Source organism: Mytilus edulis, chromosome 5, assembly GCF_963676685.1.
Source record: "Mytilus edulis chromosome 5, xbMytEdul2.2, whole genome shotgun sequence".
Taxonomy (NCBI): Eukaryota; Metazoa; Mollusca; class Bivalvia; order Mytilida; family Mytilidae; genus Mytilus; species Mytilus edulis.
In genome coordinates, this window is record NC_092348.1 from 97,043,643 (window position 1) to 97,068,416 (window position 24,774).

General features: G+C 33.0%; 2 protein-coding genes across 2 annotated transcripts in view; both read right to left on the minus strand.

Moving 5' to 3' along the window:
* The window catches only part of LOC139524913 (nephrin-like), an 89,693-nt gene extending 80,779 nt beyond the window's left edge, over window positions 1-8,914 (minus strand). The window contains exon 1 of the mRNA XM_071320080.1: window positions 8,849-8,914. The gene's annotated coding sequence lies outside the window, so the exon portion shown is untranslated. The remainder of the gene's footprint in view (window positions 1-8,848) is intronic.
* LOC139525338 (serine/arginine repetitive matrix protein 2-like) lies at window positions 859-1,512 on the minus strand. The gene has a single exon (XM_071320545.1). It carries the CDS (start codon window positions 1,510-1,512, stop codon window positions 859-861), a length of 654 nt encoding a protein of 217 aa, XP_071176646.1.
* Window positions 8,915-24,774: the final 15,860 nt, after the last annotated feature.

A 24,774-nucleotide genomic window follows, 5' to 3' on the forward strand; every position in this document is an offset into this window, starting at 1 on the left:
TGTTCAATTGTTCCTCAGATTAGAATACATTTATTGGTTTTTAGTAATGACAATGCCTGACATGATGCTTGGGGATAGATGAGCTAGGAAGTAAACTTCTGTGCTGATTTATATCAATTCTTTGATTATATCTCCTCCAAAGCTGGTCGAAGTAAAGAAAATTTTGACTAATATGAAAATGATTTCATCAAAAGAACTTTTGTGAGCATGCTTCAAAGACTCATAACTGCTCCAAAAGTAATCTGATAGAATTTCAAGCATGTCAAGCCAATATTATCAACATCTACTTAATTTAGTCTTAATATGTCTAAATATCTAAAAAGTCATAGTATTCAAAAGGTAATGCAAAGTTATTCCTTTTCATTTTTTGTTTGTTATATGGATACAAATATAAGTGATACATGTACCAATACAATATTTGTTGTGGTATGAAAGTGTAGTAATTATCATTTACAGTAACAATGTTAATTCACACAAATTAAGAAATAAACAAATGAATGGACCAGATGCTCCACAGAGCGCAGTTTTATATGACTGCAGAGGTCGAACCCTGAACGATCGGGGCTAGTATGGACACAACATTCAAGCTGGAAACAGATCTGAATTTGGATTGTGATTAAATAGTTGACTAAGCTTAGGTTTCTGACACAAAATGAATGTGGTCTAATGAACTTAAAATATTTTTAACATATAAGCTTTGTTTGACCTTAACCCTGGTAAAATGTAAGGTTGGTCTGACCTTCTTTTTTATATGATTGATAAATTTGACCTTCCTCTTGTTACAATGGATTCTTCATTTGACATTCATCTTATTAACGTGGCAGACTCGTTTGACCTTCCTGTTATTAACATGGTAGATTAGTTTGACATTCCTCTTATTAACATGGTAGACTCGTTTGACCTTCCTCTTGTTAACATGGTAGACTCCTTTGACCTTCCTCTTGTTAACATGGTAGACTCCTTTGACCTTCCTCTTGTTAACATGGTAGACTCCTTTGACCTTCCTCTTGTTAACATGGTAGACTCCTTTGACCTTCCTCTTATTAACATGGTAGACTCCTTTGACCTTCCTCTTATTAACATGGTAGACTCGTTTGACCTTCCTCTTGTTAACATGGTAGACTCGTTTGACCTTCCTCTTGTTAACATGGTAGACTCCTTTGACCTTCCTCTTGTTAACATGGTAGACTCCTTTGACCTTCCTCTTGTTAACATGGTAGACTCCTTTGACCTTCCTCTTGTTAACATGGTAGACTCCTTTGACCTTCCTCTTATTAACATGGTAGACTCCTTTGACCTTCCTCTTGTTAACATGGTAGACTCCTTTGACCTTCCTCTTGTTAACATGGTAGACTCCTTTGACCTTCCTCTTGTTAACATGGTAGACTCCTTTGACCTTCCTCTTGTTAACATGGTAGACTCCTTTGACCTTCCTCTTGTTAACATGGTAGACTCCTTTGACCTTCCTCTTATTAACATGGTAGACTCCTTTGACCTTCCTCTTGTTAACATTGTAAATTGGTTTGACCTTCCTCTTGTTACATGATGTATTCGTATAAACGTCCTCTTATTAACATTGTAGATTAGTTTGACCTTCCTCTTATTAACATTGTTAATTAGTTTGACCTTCCTCTGGTTAACATTGTTAATTAGTTTGACCTTCCTCTTGTTACATGATGTATTCGTATAACCTTCCTCTTGTTAACATTGTTAATTAGTTTGACCTTCCTCTTGTTACATGATGTATTCGTATAACCTTCCTCTTGTTAACATTGTTAATTAGTTTGACCTTCCTCTTGTTAACATGATGTATTCGTATAACCTCCCTCTTATTAACATTGTTAATTAGTTTGACCTTCCTCTTGTTAACATGATGTATTCGTATAACCTTCCTCTTGTTAACATTGTTAATTAGTTTGACCTTCCTCTTGTTAACATGGTTAATTAGTTTGACCTTCCTCTTATTAACATTGTTAATTAGTTTGACCTTCCTCTTGTTAACATTGTTAATTAGTTTGACCTTCCTCTTGGTAACATGATGTATTCGTATAACCTCCCTCTTGTTAACATGGTTAATTAGTTTGACCTCCCTCTTGTTAACATTGTTAATTAGTTTGACCTTCCTCTTGTTAACATGGTTAATTAGTTTGACCTTCCTCTTGTTACATGATGTATTCGTATAACCTTCCTCTTGTTAACATTGTTAATTAGTTTGACCTTCCTCTTGTTAACATGGTTAATTAGTTTGACCTTCCTCTTATTAACATTGTTAATTAGTTTGACCTTCCTCTTGTTAACATTGTTAATTAGTTTGACCTTCCTCTTGGTAACATGATGTATTCGTATAACCTCCCTCTTGTTAACATGGTTAATTAGTTTGACCTCCCTCTTGTTAACATTGTTAATTAGTTTGACCTTCCTCTTGTTAACATTGTTAATTAGTTTGACCTTCCTCTTGTTAACATTGTTAATTAGTTTGACCTTCCTCTTGTTAACATTGTTAATTAGTTTTACCTTCCTCTTATTAACATTGTTAATTAGTTTGACCTTCCTCTTGTTAACATTGTTAATTAGTTTGACCTTCCTCTTGTTACATGATGTATTCGTATAACCTCCCTCTTGTTAACATTGTTAATTAGTTTGACCTTCCTCTTGTTACATGATGTATTCGTATAACCTTCCTCTTGTTAACATTGTTAATTAGTTTGACCTTCCTCTTGTTAACATTGTTAATTAGTTTGACCTTCCTCTTGTTACATGATGTATTCGTATAAACGTCCTCTTATTAACATTGTTAATTAGTTTGACCTTCCTCTTATTAACATTGTTAATTAGTTTGACCTTCCTCTTGTTAACATTGTTAATTAGTTTGACCTTCCTCTTGTTACATGATGTATTCGTATAACCTCCCTCTTGTTAACATTGTTAATTAGTTTGACCTTCCTCTTGTTACATGATGTATTCGTATAACCTTCCTCTTGTTAACATTGTTAATTAGTTTGACCTTCCTCTTGTTAACATTGTTAATTAGTTTGACCTTCCTCTTGTTACATGATGTATTCGTATAAACGTCCTCTTATTAACATTGTTAATTAGTTTGACCTTCCTCTTGTTAACATTGTTAATTAGTTTGACCTTCCTCTTGTTACATGATGTATTCGTATAACCTTCCTCTTGTTAACATGATGTATTCGTATAACCTTCCTCTTGTTAACATTGTTAATTAGTTTGACCTTCCTCTTGTTAACATGATGTATTCGTATAACCTCCCTCTTGTTAACATTGTTAATTAGTTTGACCTTCCTCTTGTTAACATGATGTATTCGTATAACCTTCCTCTTGTTAACATGGTTAATTAGTTTTACCTTCCTCTTGTTACATGATGTATTTGTATAAACGTCCTTTTGTAAACATGGTTAATTAGTTAAACTTTTACACGAAAAGGCGGAGGAACATATACATGATTGAGAGCCAATATAAACTTGGGGATGTGGAATGACTACAAATAGTTTACACCAAAGTGCAAAGAACTATACTGTTAACATTAGCCTTCATTTTAAATTCTGTTATTAACAGTTAATTAAACAGCCATTAGAAGTACTGAAATAACAAATAAAGTACAATTTTAGATTTGTAAATACCCAATCAAATCTTACAAATTGTATTATTATCACAGAAAGATAAATAAGCCATGTTCTTTTCAAATATTTAAGAAGGTAATGTGTTGTCGGTTAGTTAAACACAAAATTTGTGTAATACTTAGAATCAATAACATAGAAGACAAGTTCCACTTGGAAACTTTTCTATAAGAAAATACATTTCCATAATGGAAAGACAAATTTGATTTTCTCATGCTATTTTTGTTGGTCTAAAACTCGATCAGATTCGTTCCGATGACTGGTCAAGATGAAATCAATAATTTACATTTTCCTATTCACTTAACAAACAATTCTTTAATGTATTATCTTAATTGCTTCAATTATTTCCATATAGACCGTTACAATTATAAAAAGATAACATTTCTTCAAAGATACAGTATGAACATTCGCCAATGATTATAATGTTGACTTAGAGATAGAACCAATTCACCTGTATATTTCACTTACAAAACCCGAAAGTTGTTCAAACCTGCTGGTACTAATTTATATGTAGTCTATCTTAACAAATAATTATTCAGTGTTTCATCTTAATTTCTTTCATTCATATTATCCCATAGAAAGCTAAAGTAAACTATTCCATATAGAGCAGTATTAGCCCGATTATATTCAGAGAGACCACAAAAGCAGTATCAACCAGGGCATTTTCAATAAGATCATATTAAAACAGTATTAACCAAAGCATATTTAAAGAGACCGACCATATTAACCAGAGTATATTCAAATGAGACCGACCATATTAACCAGAGTATTTTCAAATGAGACCGACCATACATAACAGTATCAACTTGAGCCATACATAACAGTATTAACTTGAGCCATACATAACAGTATCAACTTGAGCCATACATAATAGTATCAACTTGAGCCATACATAACAGTATCAACTTGAGCCATACATAACAGTATCAAATTGAGCCATACATAACAGTATCAACTTGAGCCATACATAACAGTATCAACTTGAGCCATACATAACAGTATTAACTTGAGCCATATAGAGCAGTATTAACCATGGCATATTCAAAGAGACCACATAGGACAGTATTAACCAGAGTATATTCAAAGAGACCATATAGGACAGTATTAACCAAGGCATATTCAAAGAGACCATATAGGACAGTATTAACCAGAGTATATTCAAATGAGACGGCCATACAGAGCAGTATTAACCCGATTACAATCAAACGGATCACAAAAAGCAGTATTAACCAGAGCATATTCAAAGAGATCATGAGAACAATATTGACCAAAAACTCAATCAAATATTGTAATCTTGTCATATCATTTCTGCGCTAATATTGCGACGTTCATCATTCATAAAATCATTCTGAGAGACTGATTAACCTTTTTGTAAAATAATTTTGTTAACGATTGTCTAATCTCAAATATGGATCATGTGTATTCAAATTAATTCACTTATTTATTAACTATATCAATATATAGTGATACTTGTTCACTTTTAGAGTCAATCTGTAACCGATATTTTCCTAAAAACTCCATGATATCTTTGTACTTTCTCTACTAATTGATAAATTCCTCAACATTATCAGTAGATGTGTAGGTCAGCCCTATGACTATTAGTTCGTCCACTTAAGATTATAACTCTTTGTGTAACAAAAGTAATAATGCAATATTACTATTTTTCCTCGGAAATGAGCGAATTTTGATAAAAATGTTTTGTTTTAGATGAAAGTCTGTTTCATATCATTCAAGTTGTATTATACCATAGACTCATCCTAAGGAGAACTACGAATGTATCATGCCACAGTTAAAGAATTCCGATGATTAAACTTCAAATTTTTACTATGACATCAAGACGTTGTTGACCACTAAGAGACATAGTATTATCCACCATTTAAAATCCTTTTTACAGTCTACACACCTTGATTTTGTTTAAAGTCCTTTTACTCTGACAATAAATAAGTGGTGAGATTTATTCCTTTCAAATGTGTCCAAATTAGTGATCACAAAATCCAGAATAATAAAATCTAAATCTTTAAACTCTGTTGTCTCTTTTTGACAACTATGTAACATATTAAACTACTGTTTTAAAGTATGGGGATTTTATTGACAAAAGTTCATGTGTATTATTTTAACCGTATTCTTACGGTCAAAATGACTATTGTGACTAGCATAGTTTTAGTGAATTAAGTAATATGTACATGCTTATATGTACATCACATAGTTAATATGGGTTCAAAATGGTATGTACAGAAAATTGGCATATGAAAGAAATGTTTGAAAAAAGTTGGATTAGAAAGAATGATAATCAAAATTTGGTGCTGTATAACTAGAGGTATTTCCTTTCGATGTGGATTTATTGGTGTTCGCTTAAGGCAAAGGGTTGTATGTACAGATACTTAATATTAGAATATCACAATACTAATAAACAAAATTAGATTAATATGTACAAACTGTAGCACTAGAGCTCTATTGAAGATGAATACCACTTTATACTTCTATGTCAAACCTATAGGTTGACCCTCGAGGTTAAAGTTAAAAAGTTTCATAGGAGAAAGTCAACCAATTCAATATTAAAACAATGGTGACGATACTAATTACAAGGCTTTCTAAACAACAAGCATACATTTTAAAGAAAGTATTTGTTATACTGTGTTGTTAGAAATACATTGAATGTTTTATTTTAATCATTTATCGATATAAGTGCATCAGAAGATTGTGAAACTGAAATTAAAAAAAATAATAATCTTTGTTGCATTTTGATATAATTCATTTGAACACTTCAATAGGATAAAATTATATCGAATGGATCAATTATTGACTAATTAGTTTATTATCTAGTATGTTTAATATCTTTTGACTAATTAGTTTATTATCTAGTATGTTTAACATCTTTTGAATAATTAGTTTATTATCTAGTATGTTTAACATCTTTTGACTAATTAGTTTATTATCTAGTATGTTTAATATCTATTGACTAATTAGTTTATTATCTAGTATGTTTAATATCTATTGACTAATTAGTTTATTATCTAGTATGTTTAATATCTTTTGACTAATTAGTTTATTATCTAGTATGTTTAATATCTATTGACTAATTACGTTGTAATAAAACATGATCTGTACCTGTATATTCACCCGACACCGTCACCCATACCCCACCCCCTCTACACGATCAAGGGAAATATATGGTGGAAAACAGGTTTTTTTTAACGTGTATAAATCTCCCTCAAATAAAATACATAGGTGGATCACAAATATTATGACTATGTACCACTATTTATTTTCTTCAGAAATTCTTACTTATTATTTTGAATACTTGGTCATTACAAGAAAATTTGTTGAAAAACATGGAACTGAATTCAATCGATTAACTATCATCCATGTGATAATGGAATAATGATAAAATCTAGTACTTTACACCATTTCTTTGTAGGTGACTGAAATCTTTTAAAGGAACAGAGATAAATGGATTGATTAAATCAAGTGAAAATCCATTATATTCCCCGTGGGCTTTGAACAATTACTAACATTTCTGAGACAAGTAGTAGTCAGGCAAGTTAAACTATCTTTGAAGTTTGCAATCTGGATTAATATTTATTTACTATTTGAAGAAGAAGAAAAAATATTTGAGACTTACATGTGAGTGTAGGTTAAGCAACTCTCTTTTGACACACTTGCTTGCATACATGTAAGCTAAGCACTCTGAGGGGAAAATGGTCCCACTACTCTCTTTTGTGGTATTAACGTGATAAATCCCTTCACCCTTCTCATGCAGTTTGAATATTTAGAAATACTCGCCCGCCAAATTATACATTTTTCTGACCAAATAATTAGACCTGTCGCTATATCAACATTACCTTATTTCATGGAGTTAAAATAGACTTCGCAAACATATGATCATGGTGCATTTACGCCGGACTCCTGTTTTTATCACACTTTTAAAAATGCATACATTTACGTCATTATCTTATTTATATAGTTGTGTCATATCGGCAACATTATTGTATATCTAATCTAAATTTCTTGCCCTTTAAGTATATAAGGAAGATTGAATCATTGGCCTGTTCAAGTGTCTCACCTCTAGCACTCAGTACATAGTAATTCAAAATCCCCACCCGAAGATTAGTTTCCCTCCCTCTATGTTTAGTTTTGATCCCCCGAAGATTAGTATCCCTCCCTCTATGTTTAGTTTCAATTGAAGTTAGCTGTTATTTGAATCTTTAACACAGATAATGTTAATATGCTTAAAAAAATGACAAATGGTTGGTTTTTAGAAAACTACAGTAGATAAATTAATAAAGTGGCGTCCAAGTCATAAAAAAAGGCGATGTGTACTATCTTGTAATAAATTCTTATCTACCACCATACTTATAAAAGAGACAATATGACGCGCATGTTAGCAAAAGACAAAATGACGCGCATGTTAGCAACTAAGGATCGCCATGGGTTCATCAAGAAGCTAAAAAATATATCGAATCGAGTACACATAGACTATTTTATTCCATACTAACTGTACAGTGCAGTATATATTATGACGCATTTTCTGTTATGAATGAAATATTCATTGAAACAATCTAAGACAATCTTATAATTTGATATAGTACATAATTATACTCATTATCGTGTAAATAAATTCACAGAATATCATCAAATATTGATGACGGAAATGTATTGAGTAGTTCTTACGTGTGATCGTGTCTGAAGACATTTATCACAAACACACAAGAAAAGAGGGGGGGGGGGGGGGGGGCTATAAATCATAAAATCTAGCTAGATAGCATTCAAGAAGGAAAAACTTTGTCACAAATTATAAAAAAAATTAATCAACAAACAGTAGAGTATAAACCTTGCTGAACGAATGGAATTACTTCATTGGAGAATATATACCATCCTGACAAATATGATTAGTTTAAACCATGTTTATATTCATTCATTCATTCGCTCATATATATACAATGCATAACTTTGGAAATTAAGTGAAAGCGAAGTCTTCCAATCAGATGCTGAAAAATATCTCGATAGTATGAATGTGCGTATATTTATGTTGGGTATTCAATTGTTAAACCATTATATTTACTTTAAGTTCTATTCTTTTCTCTGAAAGCTTCCAAAGTTTTAAATATCCGGTAACATTAAAACATGTTTTCTTTATATTCAAATACAGATTTCGTCGTTCAAAGAAAAATTCTGATAATATATATGTCTTATTTAATATCCTCTCTTACCTGGCAAAAACCGTTGGTCAAACAGATGTAGTCCGTTATTTAACTTCACAGATTGTAACATTCATAGATCTACAATGTATATTTACTGTCGATGAAAGACTAACAGACATTACAAAGTAATCTATGTATCTACTGATTGTCAATGTAAACTAATAAACTACAAAGTAAACATTTTAACAGGTCATTACTGAATCTGATTTGTATCTATTGTGATACAGGTATACACTAGGTACAGGTGTGTAATAACGGTAATTAAGTTAATGTGAAACAGCGGGTCCTATATTAAACCAGGTAGGACATCTTCTGGTCACTGTAATTATATGTGGCATAAGCATACTTATCTGGGATGAACACAGGGTAAAGTGCTAAAACTGAATTCTCACTTTAAAGTGTGAAAGTATCCAATTAATCTAGATTGGGAGGTTATCCCTGTACAGTGACGATTTCAAATTAGATAGTATATTTCTGTTTCTCAAAGTAACACAAAAAAAGATTAAAAAAAACCCGAAACATTTCTTTTTTTTTTTTTATCATTTATAGAATTTAAAATCTAGCATAGAGATATATAGTTATGATAGATCTTAACAAAATAAGTAGACTGTTCTAAGTATATTAACCAGAAATCCAGAGGACATCGAGAACATTTTTACAGTGTTTATGTATCCACATGATTGCTATTTGAGACATAAAACACAAAGAAATAAATTTGTAAGGTTTATAACCACAACAGCATTAATGATCTTTGATTTTTCAATACAACTTGAAATTAAACACCTTTTTAGTATCGTTTCATAATATGTGCAAGTATCATACCCATTTATAAATGAATGTTTATTTTCTCATAATTTATAAAATACAGGCATTTTTGTTTTCCTTTCCGCGTTTTCATCGTCAGTATAGAAATATCAAAGCATTCCATCAAAGTTTAGTTATAGATGCTAGATGTACATATGCCGTTGACACATCAATTGACATCTAATGGGTTTAAATCTTAATTTACACGATTCAACAATTCAAATAAATTAAAACGGTTATCAAGATCAAGATTACATCTAACATTACACCACAAAACAATAACAGAATAAAACGTCATAATTTCACCTTGAATGTTGATGTTTATCCAACTTCCAGGGGTTCTAACATCAATGCTAAAATAAATATTATTTACAAATATGAATAACTAAATGATATGACACCTGCAACTATTGAACTGGATAGTCAGAGGCGGCGGAACATCATACTAGTAATTATCCCACTTCTATAATATCCATCCCTATAGTATAGACCGAGGTACAGCCGGGCAATTCCCCCATGCTCTACCAAAAGATTTTTTATCTGTAAAGTATAGACCGCGGAACAGCTGGACGATTACCCCATGCTCTATCTCCCAAAACATTCCCCGTCTGTAAAGCATAGACCGTGGAACAGCCGGACAATTACCCCATGCTCTACCGAAACATTTCTCGTCTGTAAAGCATAGACCGAGGCACAGCCGGACAAGAACACCTCTACCGTAACATTCCCCGAATTGTATGAGACTGTCATACAAGTGAGAGGTTTAGCTAGCTATAAAACCAGGTTTAATTCATCATTTCCTAGATAAGAAAATGCCTGTACCAAGTCAGGAATATGACAGTTGTTATCCATTCGTTTGAAGTGTTTAAGCTTTAGATTTTGACATTTAATTAGAGACTTTCCGTTTTGAATTTTCCTCGGGGTTCGGTATTTTTGTGATTTTACTTTTTTCCACCCTCTGCAGACCATAGATGACGACGGAACGGCAGTGTTATATCGTAGGGCATAGGTGGCGGAACAGCAGTGAAATTTCCCCTATAACATCACCATTCGTAGAGTATAGGTGGCGGAACAGCAGTATAATTTCCACTATAACATCACCATCCGTAGAACATAGGTGGTGGAACAGCAGTGCAATTTACCCTTTAATATCACAATCCGTAGAGCATAGGTGACAGAACAGCAGTGCAATTTACCCTATAAAATCACGATACATAGAGCATAGGTGGCGGAACAGCAGTGCGATTTCCCCATGTATATAACATCACCATCTGTAGTGCATATGTGACGGAACAGCAGTGCAATTTCCCCTATAACATCACCATCCGTAGAGCATAGGTGGCGGAACGGCAGAGTAATTTCCCCCTTAACATCACCATCTGTAGAGTATAGGTGGCAGAACGGCAGTATAATTTCCCATATAACATCGCCATGTGTAGAAAATAAGTAGCGGAAGAAAATGGTTATTTCCCTTCTACCATAGTTTTTGTAATTTGAACCTGTTAAGTGTATTGTATAGAATTTGATAGTATGGTTATTTTAACTAAATAACTGTACCGTATTCACCTTAGTATTCACTGTAGCGCTTGCTTTGGTCAGGAAAATAATTTCGTTAAATGATATTAAATAGATAAACAAACTAATCATATACTAGGTACATGAGATTTGATTTCTTTCTTCTACCATCGATATATATATATGTGTATATATATATATATACATTATGTGATTTTTCCTGAAGAAAATGATCAATGTGAAAACTCCATTATCACCCGCTGTTAAATATATTGTTTCCATTATCGCACTGTACAGTGTATTGACAATGATGGATTACATCATGTTCCTGGCGTAATTATACAACAGGCTGATCGTAGAAATGTTAAGATAATAAGAAGATTCTTATGTGAAATGACAAACATTCCGCCATAAACTTCTTGCCAACATCATTGTCACAAATGATCATGTAAAACTATAGCCTCGTCATGTTAATTGACAGAAGGTCTATATCAAACAGTCTGTCCGTCAGTCCGTTCGTCACAAGCTGAAGGGGTTCCGATCTCTACAACCCCTTGGTTTTCAGTGATGAACTTGGCATCACTAATCACCACTATAAGAATGTCAAAAAGACGCAAACTGCTTACTAAAAGTCAATAAAACTTTATATTACAAGTCAAGTTCAAAACATGGTTCAAATTAGGCACTCCTCTGCTTTTGTAAAAAAATTCGTGGAATAGGAAAAGTTATATCACAATTTCCTTATTTCCGTGATTTGTGACACCTCTGTAATGTCTCATAGTTGTCGTCACGCAAAAAACGATTTGAAAGTCTTTACACAGTATACGTTAAAAGAAGGCGTTTGAAAATGATATTGCTATAAAGTTTTAGTATTCTATTGTAAACTGAAAATAAATAGCAAGTCACTTGCATAAATTAGATATTATTTGTAAATCGAGATGTAAACTATTCATTAATCATTCTGTCACATGTAACAAATCTAAAGTAATAAGATATTTCAACTGGGATAAAATACAGAGAAACGTTAAATTTGTTCAATTCTTGAGTTTTTAGAAAACATTGATTATTTCGTTTATTTACTGGGGTAATTTTTTAAATCTAAATATTTTAATGGTGACTTGTTGGTGTTTTACAGACATGAAATTGGAGCATTTATTAAAATCATTAACGATTGTGCAACCCCTAACGGGAAGGGTTGTGCCTGATGTTCATATGATGAAATCATAATCTTTCAGTCAGTTTATAGTTGAAGTCTGGAGCTGGCATGTCAGTTAACTGCTAGTAGTCTGTTGTTATTTATGTATTATTGTCATTTTGTTTATTTTCTTTGGTTACATCTTCTGACATCAGACTCGGATTTCTCTTGAACTGAATTTTAATGTGCGTATTGTTATGCGTTTACTTTACTACATTGGTTAGAGGTATAGGGGGAGGGTTGAGATCTCACAAACATGTTTAACCCCGCCGCATTTTTGCACCTGTCCCAAGTCAGGAGCCTCTGGCCTTTGTTAGTCTTGTATTATTTTAATTTTAGTTTCTTGTGTACAATTTGGAAATTAGTATGGCGTTCATTATCACTGGACTAGTATATATTTGTTTAGGGGCCAGCTGAAGGACGCCTCCGGGTGCGGGAATTTCTCGCTACATTGAAGACCTGTTGGTGACCCTCTGCTGTTGTTTTTTATTTGGGCGGGTTGTTGTCTCTTTGACACATTCCCCATTTCCATTCTCAATTTTATTAGAATGTTCATGCAACGTTATCGTAAACAAGTATGGTCTTCTTGGTCTTATTTCCAAACTTCTTTTATTCAGAATACTACATCAAACCATTATAAATGATAGTTCGACAAAACTAAGTTATAACATACGATAATAATTTAAAACATCAGTAATCAGATTAAACACTTCACTGATCAACAAATCTAATCATTAAGATGTTTTAAACAGAATGTCATTTAAATCAATGGTTTGTATTGATTTGTTGACTACAATGGCACAACATGTTAATCTGCAAATAAACTTGTTACTAAGGCAAACGGTCTCACTTTAAAGGTTAAACTTGTTACTAAGGCAAACGGTCTCACTTTAAACTTGTTACTAAGGCAAACGGTCTCACTTTAAAGGGGCATTAGCTGTCAAATTCATTTTCACCGATGTGACATAAATTCTCATATTCCATTTATTACATACTAAAACGTATATCCAAAAAAAGTGTAAAATAAACTATTTGCAATGAATGGCACGACAATAAGTATCAGCTCTTCGTGCGTGCTTGATTCTAGATGCCATCTAGTTAACCATCAATGGAATATCCAAAGACTTATGACGGTCATATAAACCGATATAAACATGAATATAGATTCACATGTATTTGGGTTAATTGAAACTGAGTCTTTGTACCTTTGTACCACTGTTGTAGGGGAGGCTTTAATTGTATCTAAGTCATTGTACCTTTGTACCAATGATATGGGGTGGGGGGGGGGGGGGGGGGGCTTTACTTGTATATAAGTCTTTATACATTTGTTCAACTATTGTAGGGGAAGGCTTTAATTGTATCTAAGTCTTTGTACCTTTGTACCGCTGTTGTAGGGGAGGCTTTAATTGTATAAAAGTCTTTGTAACTTTGTATCACTATTGTAGGAGAGGGCTTTAATTGTATCTAAGTCTTTATACCTTTGTATCACTGTTGTAGAGGAGGCTTTAATTGTATTTAAGTCTTTGTACCTTTGTTCCAATGTTGTAGGGGAGGCTTTAATTGTATCTAAGTCTTTGTACCTTTGTACTGCTGTTGTAGGGGAGGCTTTAATTGTATCCAAGTCTTTGTACCTTTGTACTGCTGTTGTAGGGGAGGCTTTAATTGTATCTAAGTCTTTGTACCTTTGTACTGCTGTTGTATGGGAGGCTTTAATTGTATCTAAGTCTTTGTACCTTTGTACCAATATTGTAGGGGAGGCTTTAATTGTTTCTAAGTCTTGTTACCTTTGTTTCACTATTGTAGGGGATGCTTTAATTGTATCTAAGTCTTTGTACCTTTGTACCACTGTTGTAGAGGAGATGTTCATTGTCTGTAAGTCTTTGTACCTTTGTTACCAATATTGCAAGGGGGGGGGGCTTTGTTGTCTTTAAGATTTTGTACCTTTGTTACCAATATTGTAGGGGAGGCTTTCGTTGTCTTTAAGTTTTTGTACCTGTGTTACCAATATTGTAGGGGAGGCTTTCGTTGTCTTTAAGATTTTGTACCTGTGTTACCAATATTGTAGGGGAGGCTTTCGTTGTCTTTAAGTTTTTGTACCTGTGTTACCAATATTGTAGGGGAGGCTTTCGTTGTCTTTAAGATTTTGTACCTGTGTTACCAATATTGTAGGGGAGGCTTTCGTTGTCTTTAAGTTTTTGTTATCAATATTGTAGGGGAGGCTTTCGTTGTCTTTAAGTTTTTGTACCTGTGTTACCAATATTGTAGGGGAGGCTTTCGTTGTCTTTAAGTTTTTGTACCTGTGCTACCAATATTGTAGGGGAGGCTTTCGTTGTCTTTAAGATTTTGTACCTTTGTTACCAATATTGTAGGGGAGGCTTTCGTTGTCTTTAAGTTTTTGTACCTGTGTTACCAATATTGTAGGGGAGGCTTTCGTTGTCTTTAAGATTTTGTACCTGTGTTACCAATATTGTAGGGGAGGCTTTCGTTGTCTTTAAGATTTTGTACCTGTGTTACCAATATTGTAGGGGAGGCTTTCGTTGTCTTTAAGATTTTGTACCTGTGTTACCAATATTGTAGGGGAGGCTTTCGTTGTCTTTAAGATTTTGTACCTTTGTTACCAATATTGAAGAAGAGGCTGTCAAAGTCTTTAGTCTTTGTTATCAATATTGTCTGTAAGTCATTGTACCTTTGTACCAGTATTGTAGGGGAGGCTTTAATTGTCTGTAAGTCATTGTACCAGTATTGTAGGGGAGGCTTTAATTGTTTGTAAGTCATTGTACCTTTGTACCAATATTGTAGGGGAGGCTTTAATTGTCTGTAAGTCATTGTACCAGTATTGTAGGGGAGGCTTTAATTGTCTGTAAGTCATTGTACCTTTGTACCAATATTGTAGGGGAGGCTTTAATTGTCTGTAAGTCATTGTACCTTTGTACCAGTATTGTAGGGGAAGGCTTAAATTGTCTGTAAGTCTTTATACCTTTGTTACCAATATTGTAGATAAGGATTTCATTCATGGTCTGTAAGTCTTTGTATCTTTGCTACCACTTTTGTATGAGAGGCTTTAATTGTCTTTAAGTTTTGGTACCTGGTATCGTCGTTACTAATATTGTCGGGCAAAGCCGTCACAATATCTTTATTTATCGTCATACAACATCCATCGTCTAGATTACCACGGATATGATACATTTCTCGTAGTCTCAATCTTGTCCTGGTTTAGATTACTGACTGCGACTCCACTACCAATTGTTGTACTTATAAAAGGAGGTCGTCTGGTGTCACTAGAAATGCAGGATCAACTGACCCTTCCTGAGCACCTGCCTTAACTCACAGTTTCTAGAGGGGTCTATGGTGTTCAATCTTTGTTGTAAAACTACCCCTTTACAACGGGAGGAAGCGCCAGCGGGGTTCTGACACCTGCGTCATCTTTAGTTTCCTAGGAAGTGTTTCTTGAACTATCATTTACAAGTTAGTTCTTTTTATATTTACTACAGTTCTAGTATTAATTTTCTGTTTTTGGTACATATAATGTTTTTTTCTATGCTCGAATGTATTCCTCTTTATCATTATTAATCTGATCAGAATTATAGTCAAAGAATGTAAAGCATTTATAACCATATTATTATACAAGTATGAACTAAAACTGAATACGTCGATGGCTCAATGGTACTAAGCAAGTTTTTAAACAAGTTATCTAGAAGTTGTAATTAATGATATATAAAAGGATGATACATAGTTTTAAATAGGTAGCATATAACCTCCTCTAATCTTCTTTTCGCTTGATTTATAAAATGATACGGAGAATCATTAAGATATATCTATCCTTTCGACTACTTATAAGTGTTTCCTTAAGCACACTTCAAACATTTGTTTACAATCTAATTGAAGACAAGCTTACTGAGCAGACACGTCGTAAAACTTGGGAATATTGAAATGGGAATTTAATTTAAAAATAAGTATTTCAAATCTTTTTTTCAGACCTTTACATTGTGAAAATATGCATTATTGAAACGTTTGATAATTGTTTATATAAAAAGTCCTATTTCATATTTCCTTCTTACTTTTAATCTAAAGTTCAACTAGATTTTATAAGAGCAAATAATCAGTACTAAAGCTTCTCTATTTTATTTTAATATGGTTGCTGGTGACTATTATACGATTATTATAAAGTAAATCATAGTACTGAAGTACTGAACATCGGATGACCGCAAGTTCTTGTGGATTGCGAGGAGCTCTTAGTTTTTAAGAGGGTTAGTGTGGCTTAGTCTTTAGTTTCTGGGCTGTGTTTTGACTACTATTGTTTGTCTATTGGTATTTCCTTTTTAGTCATGGTGTTGTCAGTTTGTTTTCGACTATGAGTTTGAATGAACGAAGTATTAATTATCGATGTGTCTTCTTCTATTTTAACGTTAGAGTTGTCTACTTTTATAAAATGCTACAAGTAAACTATTTGTCTACTTCAATAGGAATTCTAGGGAATTAAGATTATGACTTTAACAAGAACGGCAACAGTGTAGAGTCAAAAATAGACAGATAATCAAGATTAACTAAATACAAGAGTGTCAAATGTTACTGCTGTGTATTTAAAAATGAATTTAAATTTCATTAAATGTGACAAGACAATGTAATAAAGATATGAATTATCAGCTTATTTGAACACAGATTAACTGTAATCCCTTTGTAAACTCCCAGTGTGTCCATGATAAACTATTGGGAAGCTTGTTAAATCTTAAAATCAATGTCGTTATCTGGTAAATGGCTATGGAATGTCATAGTTTTAACATCCGTGTTTGTCATGGGATTAAACTACATAGAGAAGATATTGATGAACAGTAAATAGGAATACTTCTTGTTGTAACTATATAAATATGTTTTGATGAATGTTCACACCTTCTATCCGTGGAGGACTTATTTTGTCTATGTTGTTTGTCAGAGCCTCGATGGTCTAGTAGTCTAGAACTTACATCTATAGCGACCAATAGCATGTTAAATAACACGACGGGTGACACATGTGGAGCAGGATCTGCTTACCTTTCCGGAGCACCTGAGATCACCCATAGTTTTTGGTGGGGTTCGTGTTCTTTATTCTTTAGTTTTCTATGTTGTGTCATGTGTACTATTGTTTGTCTGTTTGTCTTTTTCATTTTTAGCCATGGCGATATCAGTTTATTTTAGATTTGTGAGTTTGACTGTCCCTTTGGTATCTTTCGTCCCTCTTTTTTTCAACACTGATGGTGTAAGTTCATACCTTCTGTCTGTGACAGATGCGCCTGACTCCAATCATGTAATTGCTTACAAATACCAGTCGGTTCTCTTTGGATTTCTCGACCGACAAAATGTTAGCCGACGCGATATAGCTTAGAGTGTTGGAAGTGGCATTTATCACCAGCATTCAATCAATCGTTGTCTAGCGTTGAAATACGGTCTTTCCAATGCAATCCTCGTCTTTTGAATATATTTGTATAGTATTTTCCTCATGGTTTTCTACTTTTGCAGAAGAATAGGAATTTTTAAAATAAAATGTTATTTTCAAATTTTTCGTATTCTGCATTCGTTGCAATCTAAGTAATTTAGATTCAGATACTATAGTATTTATTTCAAATTGATTTGCTTGTAGACTAGGCTAAGTTTTGTCACAACGAAGTAATAATATCACACCACAAACATCATTAGAAACTTCAAAATGTCAATCACACTAGATACAAAGTTATTCTTCTATGCAAGGCGTGTTTCAATAACACATTAGGGTCTCAAATTGTAAAATAGCAACCATTTAATACTGAAATCAAGTAATCATTTCAAGACCATACCTTTACAAAAAGTTAATTCAACTTGTAATTGATTTTCCGAATTCATCCCAAATGGATTAACATTAATTCTTCTTGAAGATAAATGGTACACTTAACTGATGAAGTTTAACACTCATCATTATTCTTATTGTATTCAGTGTCAATGACAGAAAAGTAAATGAAACCGATTTTAATTTCTACTTAATCGCCTACGAGGGTTGCATAGTTTACCCATCTTCCCCTACGAGGGTTACAGAGTTTACCCGTCTTCTCTACGAGGGTTACAGAGTTTACCCATCTGCTGAAGTCCTACCCTACGAGGGTTACAGAGTTTACCCATCTTCTCTACGAGGGTTGCATAGTTTACCCATCTTCCCCTACGAGGGTTACAAAGTCTACCCGTCTTCTCTACGAGAGTTACAGAGTTTACCCATCTTCTGAAGTCCTACCCTACGAGAGTTACAGAGTTTACCCATCTTCTGAAGTCCTACCCTACGAGGGTTACAGAGTTTACCCATCTTCTGAAGTCCTACCCTACGAGGGTTACAGAGTTTACCCATCTTCCCCTACGAGGGTTACAGAGTTTACCCATCTTCTGAACTCCTACGAGGGTTACAGAGTTTACCCATCTTCCCCTACGAGTGTTACAGAGTTTACCTATCTTCCCCTACGAGGGTTACAAAGTTTACCCATCTTCTGAACTCCTTCGAGGGTTACAAAGTTTACCCATCTTCTGAACTCCTACGAGGGTAACAGAGTTTACCCATATTCTGAACTCCTACGAGGGTTACAGAGTTTACCCATCTTCCCCTATGAGGGTTACATTGTACAGAGTTTACCCATCTTCTGAACTCCTACGAGCGTTACAGAGTCTACCCATATTCTACGAGGGTTACAGAGTTTATCTATCTTCTTCGAGGGTTACAGAGTTTACCCATCTTCTGTACGAGGGTTACAGAGTTTACCCATCTTCTCTACGAGGATTACAGAGTTTACCCATCTTCTCTACGAGGGTTACAGAGATTACCCATCTTCTGAAACGTATCATTTCCAGAATAACTGAATGATAAAGTTAGAATTCGAGTAGTAGTTTGCCTTAATCTCACACACAAATAGATATGGAAATAAGAAGATGTGGTATGAGTTCCAATGAGACAAATTTTAAACTCTCAATCCAATTCACAATTTTTAAAAGGAAAGCCGTTATAGGTCAAAGTACGGTCTTCAACACGGAGCCTTGTGACATACCGAACAAAAAGCTAAAAGGGTCCCAAAAATGACTAGTGTAAAACCATTCAAACTGGAAAAGCAACAAGTCTAATCTATAATATAAAAACAACAAGAAACGCGAAACACTTATTAGTTATGAACCTCAGCAACAAACGACAACTATTGAATATCAGTGTCGTGACTTGGGACACATACAATAAAAAATTAATTTTAGTATACATCCTGCTTTTCTTTGTAAGTTTGAAAAACACAGTCAATTAACCCAGTAATAAATAATATAGTGAAATTATTATATTTTAAGCTCTGACAAATCTCTTGTATAATGTATGATCTATCGTACTGAAAAGCAACAGAGGGATCAACAACTTTCAATTGTGGCAAATCACCATGGATTCTTATTTTTTTCCGATTGAATTATATGTTGTAGGAAATTATTAGAACGTTTGAAATTGTAATATGACATTTTTTTTGTATATCAAGTCACACGTAATATGTTTGGTTACTTATTATCCCCGCCTATGTTTTATCAGAAGATGTGTTCTGTTCATTATTGTTCTTACGTATGTTTTATCAGAAGATGTGTTTTGTTCGTTATTGTTCTTACGTATGTTATATCCGAAGATGTGTTCTGTTTGTTATTGTTCTTACGTATGTTTTATCAGAAGATGTGTTCTGTTCGTTATTGTTCTTATGTATGTTTTATCAGAAGATGTGTTCTGTTTGTTATTGTTCATACGTATGTTTTATCAGAAGATGTGTTCTGTTCGTTATTGTTCTTACGTATGTTTTATCAGAAGATGTGTTTTGTTCGTTATTGTTCTTACGTATGTTTTATCCGAAGATGTGTTCTGTTTGTTATTGTTCTTACGTATGTTTTATCAGAAGATGTGTTCTGTTCGTTATTGTTCTTACGTATGTTTTATCAGAAGATGTGTTCTGTTCGTTATTGTTCTTACGTATGCGTTATCAGAAGATGTGTTCTGTTCGTTATTGTTCTTATGTATGTTTTATCAGAAGATGTGTTTTGTTTGTTATTGTTCTTATGTATGTTTCATCAGAAGATGTGTTCTGTTCGTTATTGTTCTTACGTATGTGTTATCAAAAGATGTGTTCTGTTCGTTATTGTTCTTACGTATATTTTATCAGAAGATGTGTTCTGTTCGTTATTGTTCTTATGTATGTTTTATCAGAAGATGTGTTTTGTTTGTTATTGTTCTTATGTATGTTTCATCAGAAGATGTGTTCTGTTCGTTATTATTCTTACGTATGTGTTATCAAAAGATGTGTTTTGTTCGTTATTGTTCTTACGTATATTTTATCAGAAGATGTGTTTTGTTCGTTATTGTTCTTACGTATGTTATATCCGAAGATGTGTTCTGTTTGTTATTGTTCTTATGTACGTTTTATCAGAAGATGTGTTCTGTTCGTTATTGTTCTTATGTATGTTTTATCAGAAGATGTGTTCTGTTTGTTATTGTTCATACGTATGTTTTATCAGAAGATGTGTTCTGTTCGTTATTGTTCTTACGTATGTTTTATCAGAAGATGTGTTTTGTTCGTTATTGTTCTTACGTATGTTTTATCCGAAGATGTGTTCTGTTTGTTATTGTTCTTACGTATGTTTTATCAGAAGATGTGTTCTGTTCGTTATTGTTCTTACGTATGTGTTATCAGAAGATGTGTTCTGTTCGTTATTGTTCTTACGTATGTGTTATCAGAAGATGTGTTCTGTTCGTTATTGTTCTTACGTATGTTTTATCAGAAGATGTGTTTTGTTTGTTATTGTTCTTATGTATGTTTCATCAGAAGATGTGTTCTGTTCGTTATTGTTCTTACGTATGTGTTATCAAAAGATGTGTTCTGTTCGTTATTGTTCTTACGTATATTTTATCAGAAGATGTGTTCTGTTCGTTATTGTTCTTATGTATGTTTTATCAGAAGATGTGTTTTGTTTGTTATTGTTCTTATGTATGTTTCATCAGAAGATGTGTTCTGTTCGTTATTATTCTTACGTATGTGTTATCAAAAGATTAGTTCTGTTCGTTATTGTTCTTACGTATATTTTATCAGAAGATGTGTTTTGTTCGTTATTGTTCTTACGTATGTTTTATCCGAAGATGTGTTCTGTTTGTTATTGTTCTTACGTATGTTTTATCAGAAGATATGTTCTGTTCGTTATTGTTCTGACGTATGTTTTATCAGAAGATGTGTTCTGTTAGTTATTGTTCTTACGTATGTTTTATCAGAAGATGTGTTCTGTTCGTTATTGTTCTTACGTATGCTTTATCAGAAGATGTTTTTTGTACGTTATTGTTCCTACCTATGTTTTATCAGAAGATGTGTTCTTTTCGTTATTGTTCTTACGTATGTTTTATCAGAAGATGTGTTTTGTTTGTTATTGTTCATTCCTACGTTTTATCAGAAGATGTGTTTTGTTTGTTATTGTTCCTACGTATGTTTTATCAGAAGATGTGTTCTGTTTGTTATTGTTCTTACGTATATTTTATCAGAAGATGTGTTCTGTTCGTTATTGTTCTTACGTATGTTTTATCAGAAGATGTGTTCTGTTCGTTATTGTTCCTACCTTTGTTTTATCAGAAGATGTGCTCTGTTCGTTATTTTTCTTACGTATGTTTTATCAGAAGATGTGTTCTTTTCGTTATTGTTCTTACGTATGTTTTATCAGAAGATGTGTTTTGTTTGTTATTGTTCATTCCTACGTTTTATCGTTCTTACGTATGTTTTATCCGAAGATGTGTTCTGTTCGTTATTGTTCCTACCTTTGTTTTATCAGAAGATGTGTTCTGTTCGTTATTGTTCTTACGTATGTTTTATCAGAAGATGTGTTTTGTTTGTTATTGTTCATTCCTACGTTTTATCAGAAGATGTGTTCTGTTCGTTATTGTTCTTACTTTTGATTTATCAGAAGATGTGTTCTGTTCGTTATTGTTCTTATGTATGTTTTATCAGAAGATGTGTTCTGTTCGTTATTGTTCCTACCTTTGTTTTATCAGAAGATGTGTTCTGTTCGTTATTGTTCTTGCGTATATTTTATCAGAAGATTTGTTCTGTTCGTTATTGTTCTTACGTATATTTTATCAAAAGATGTGTTCTCTTCGTTATTGTTCTTACGTATGTTTTATCAGAAGATGTGTTCTGTTCGTTATTGTTCTTACGTATGTTTTATCAGAAGATGTGTTCTGTTCATTATTGTTCTTACGTATGTTTTATCAGAAGATGTGTTTTGTTCGTTATTGTTCTTACGTATGTTTTATCCGAAGATGTGTTCTGTTTGTTATTGTTCTTACGTATGTTTTATCAGAAGATGTGTTTTGTTCGTTATTGTTCTTACGTATGTTTTATCAGAAGATGCGTTTTGTTTGTTATTGTTCTTATGTATGTGTTATCAGAAGATGTGTTCTGTTCGTTATTGTTCTGATGTATGTTTTATCAGAAGATGTGTTTTGTTTGTTATTGTTCTTATGTATGTTTCATCAGAAGATGTGTTCTGTTCGTTATTGTTCTTACGTATGTGTTATCAAAAGATGTGTTCTGTTCGTTATTGTTCTTACGTATATTTTATCAGAAGATGTGTTTTGTTCGTTATTGTTCTTACGTATATTTTATCAGAAGATTTGTTCTGTTCGTTATTGTTCTTACGTATATTTTATCAAAAGATGTGTTCTGTTCGTTATTGTTCTTACGTATGTTTTATCAAAAGATGTGTTCTGTTCGTTATTGTTCTTACGTATGTTTTATCAGAAGATGTGTTCTGTTCGTTATTGTTCATACGTATGTTTTATCAAACGATGTTTTCTGTTGTTCGTGATAATTTTTCACAAAAAGAGTCGAGTTTCATTGTTTAACCTGGTGGAGAACAATTTGCTGCTTGCTGTTATCCTTTATATCTGTATTTTGATCTGTTGTGTAATTACATATTCTCCTTTCATGTATACTATACGAATATTGTACATGTGAAGGAATGCTGTACAACAGGTTAATATTTAACAGCAAAGTTCAATTAAATGATGATGTGATAACAATGAAAAAATAGGAAAATAAATTAATCTGTTTGCAAATAAACGATTTGAGGGACACTTGGAATGTCATGACATGAATCAGAGATTTGCTAGGTGTAGTATCTAACCATTTCTTGAACTAACACCACCTTACATGACATATTACTATACCCTATTAAGTCTTCCATACATTCATGCTCACTTTCCATGATACTGTTATATGAATCATGTTATAGTAAGGACCTTACATTTCACATAAATGATCAAAAGCCGACTAATATTTGTACGTCAATACATTTTGATTTGCTATTATAGATGGATGACTCTGACCCAAGATTAACTCTCATGCATTTCTCATTTTTCTCAGACGGTTGGTGTATCATCATAGAATGCCAATCATAATGACAAGCCAAGTCTCGTGGTAATTGACAAGATAAAATCTCCATTCAATTTTCTATTTTACGTTGGAATGAACATCAAATATTGAAAAGAACCTCATCAACCCTACTGTCAAAGCTAAACAATATATAAATAACCTTTTCCTCACAGAATAAGCTTTGTAATTAAAGTAATGCATAGAAGCGCCTGTTATAAATACCAAAATGGTTATCCTATGCCAAAATATAATCATAGATCCTGTACATATCTAACAGAAGCTATTCAAAATTCGATCCTACTACAAGTGTTATAGAATAGGAATCGTATTTTATTAGTGTATTTTACTTATGGTGTGTTTCTTCTTATTTAAACCTCGTATCTATAACATTTGTTCGGGGGTATGAAGTGATCCCATAATTTGGTTTGAACGTCCCTTTGGTATCTTTCGCCTCTCCTGGAAATACATCTCATACGCTTTAGGACGAGGCTTCATGAGGTAAACACATATATTATTGATCATAAAACTGACCAACAACTGAAACTACTAATTACAGAAAGCTTTGTCCCTAATTCCAAACATTAGTTAAAATCAGATATTTTCTATTAAAAAGCAACGTATGATCAGAACTTACAAAAAAGTAATTTACAATTTACTATCCGACGGAGTTCATCAAAGAAGAACGTTGGTTCTAACCTATATAAAGCATTCGTTCATTGTTTGTTCTAACCTATATACAACATTCGTTCATTGTTTGTTCTAACCTATATACAACAGTCGTTCATTGTTTGTTCTAACCTATATAAAACAGTCGTTCATTGTTTGTTCTAACCTATATAAAACATTCGTTCATTGTTTGTTCTAACCTATATAAAACATTCGTTCATTGTTGGTTCTAACCTATATACAACATTCGTTCATTGTTTGTTCTAACCTATATACAACATTCGTTCATTGTTTGTTCTAACCTATATAAAACATTCGTTCATTGTTTGTTCTAACCTATATAA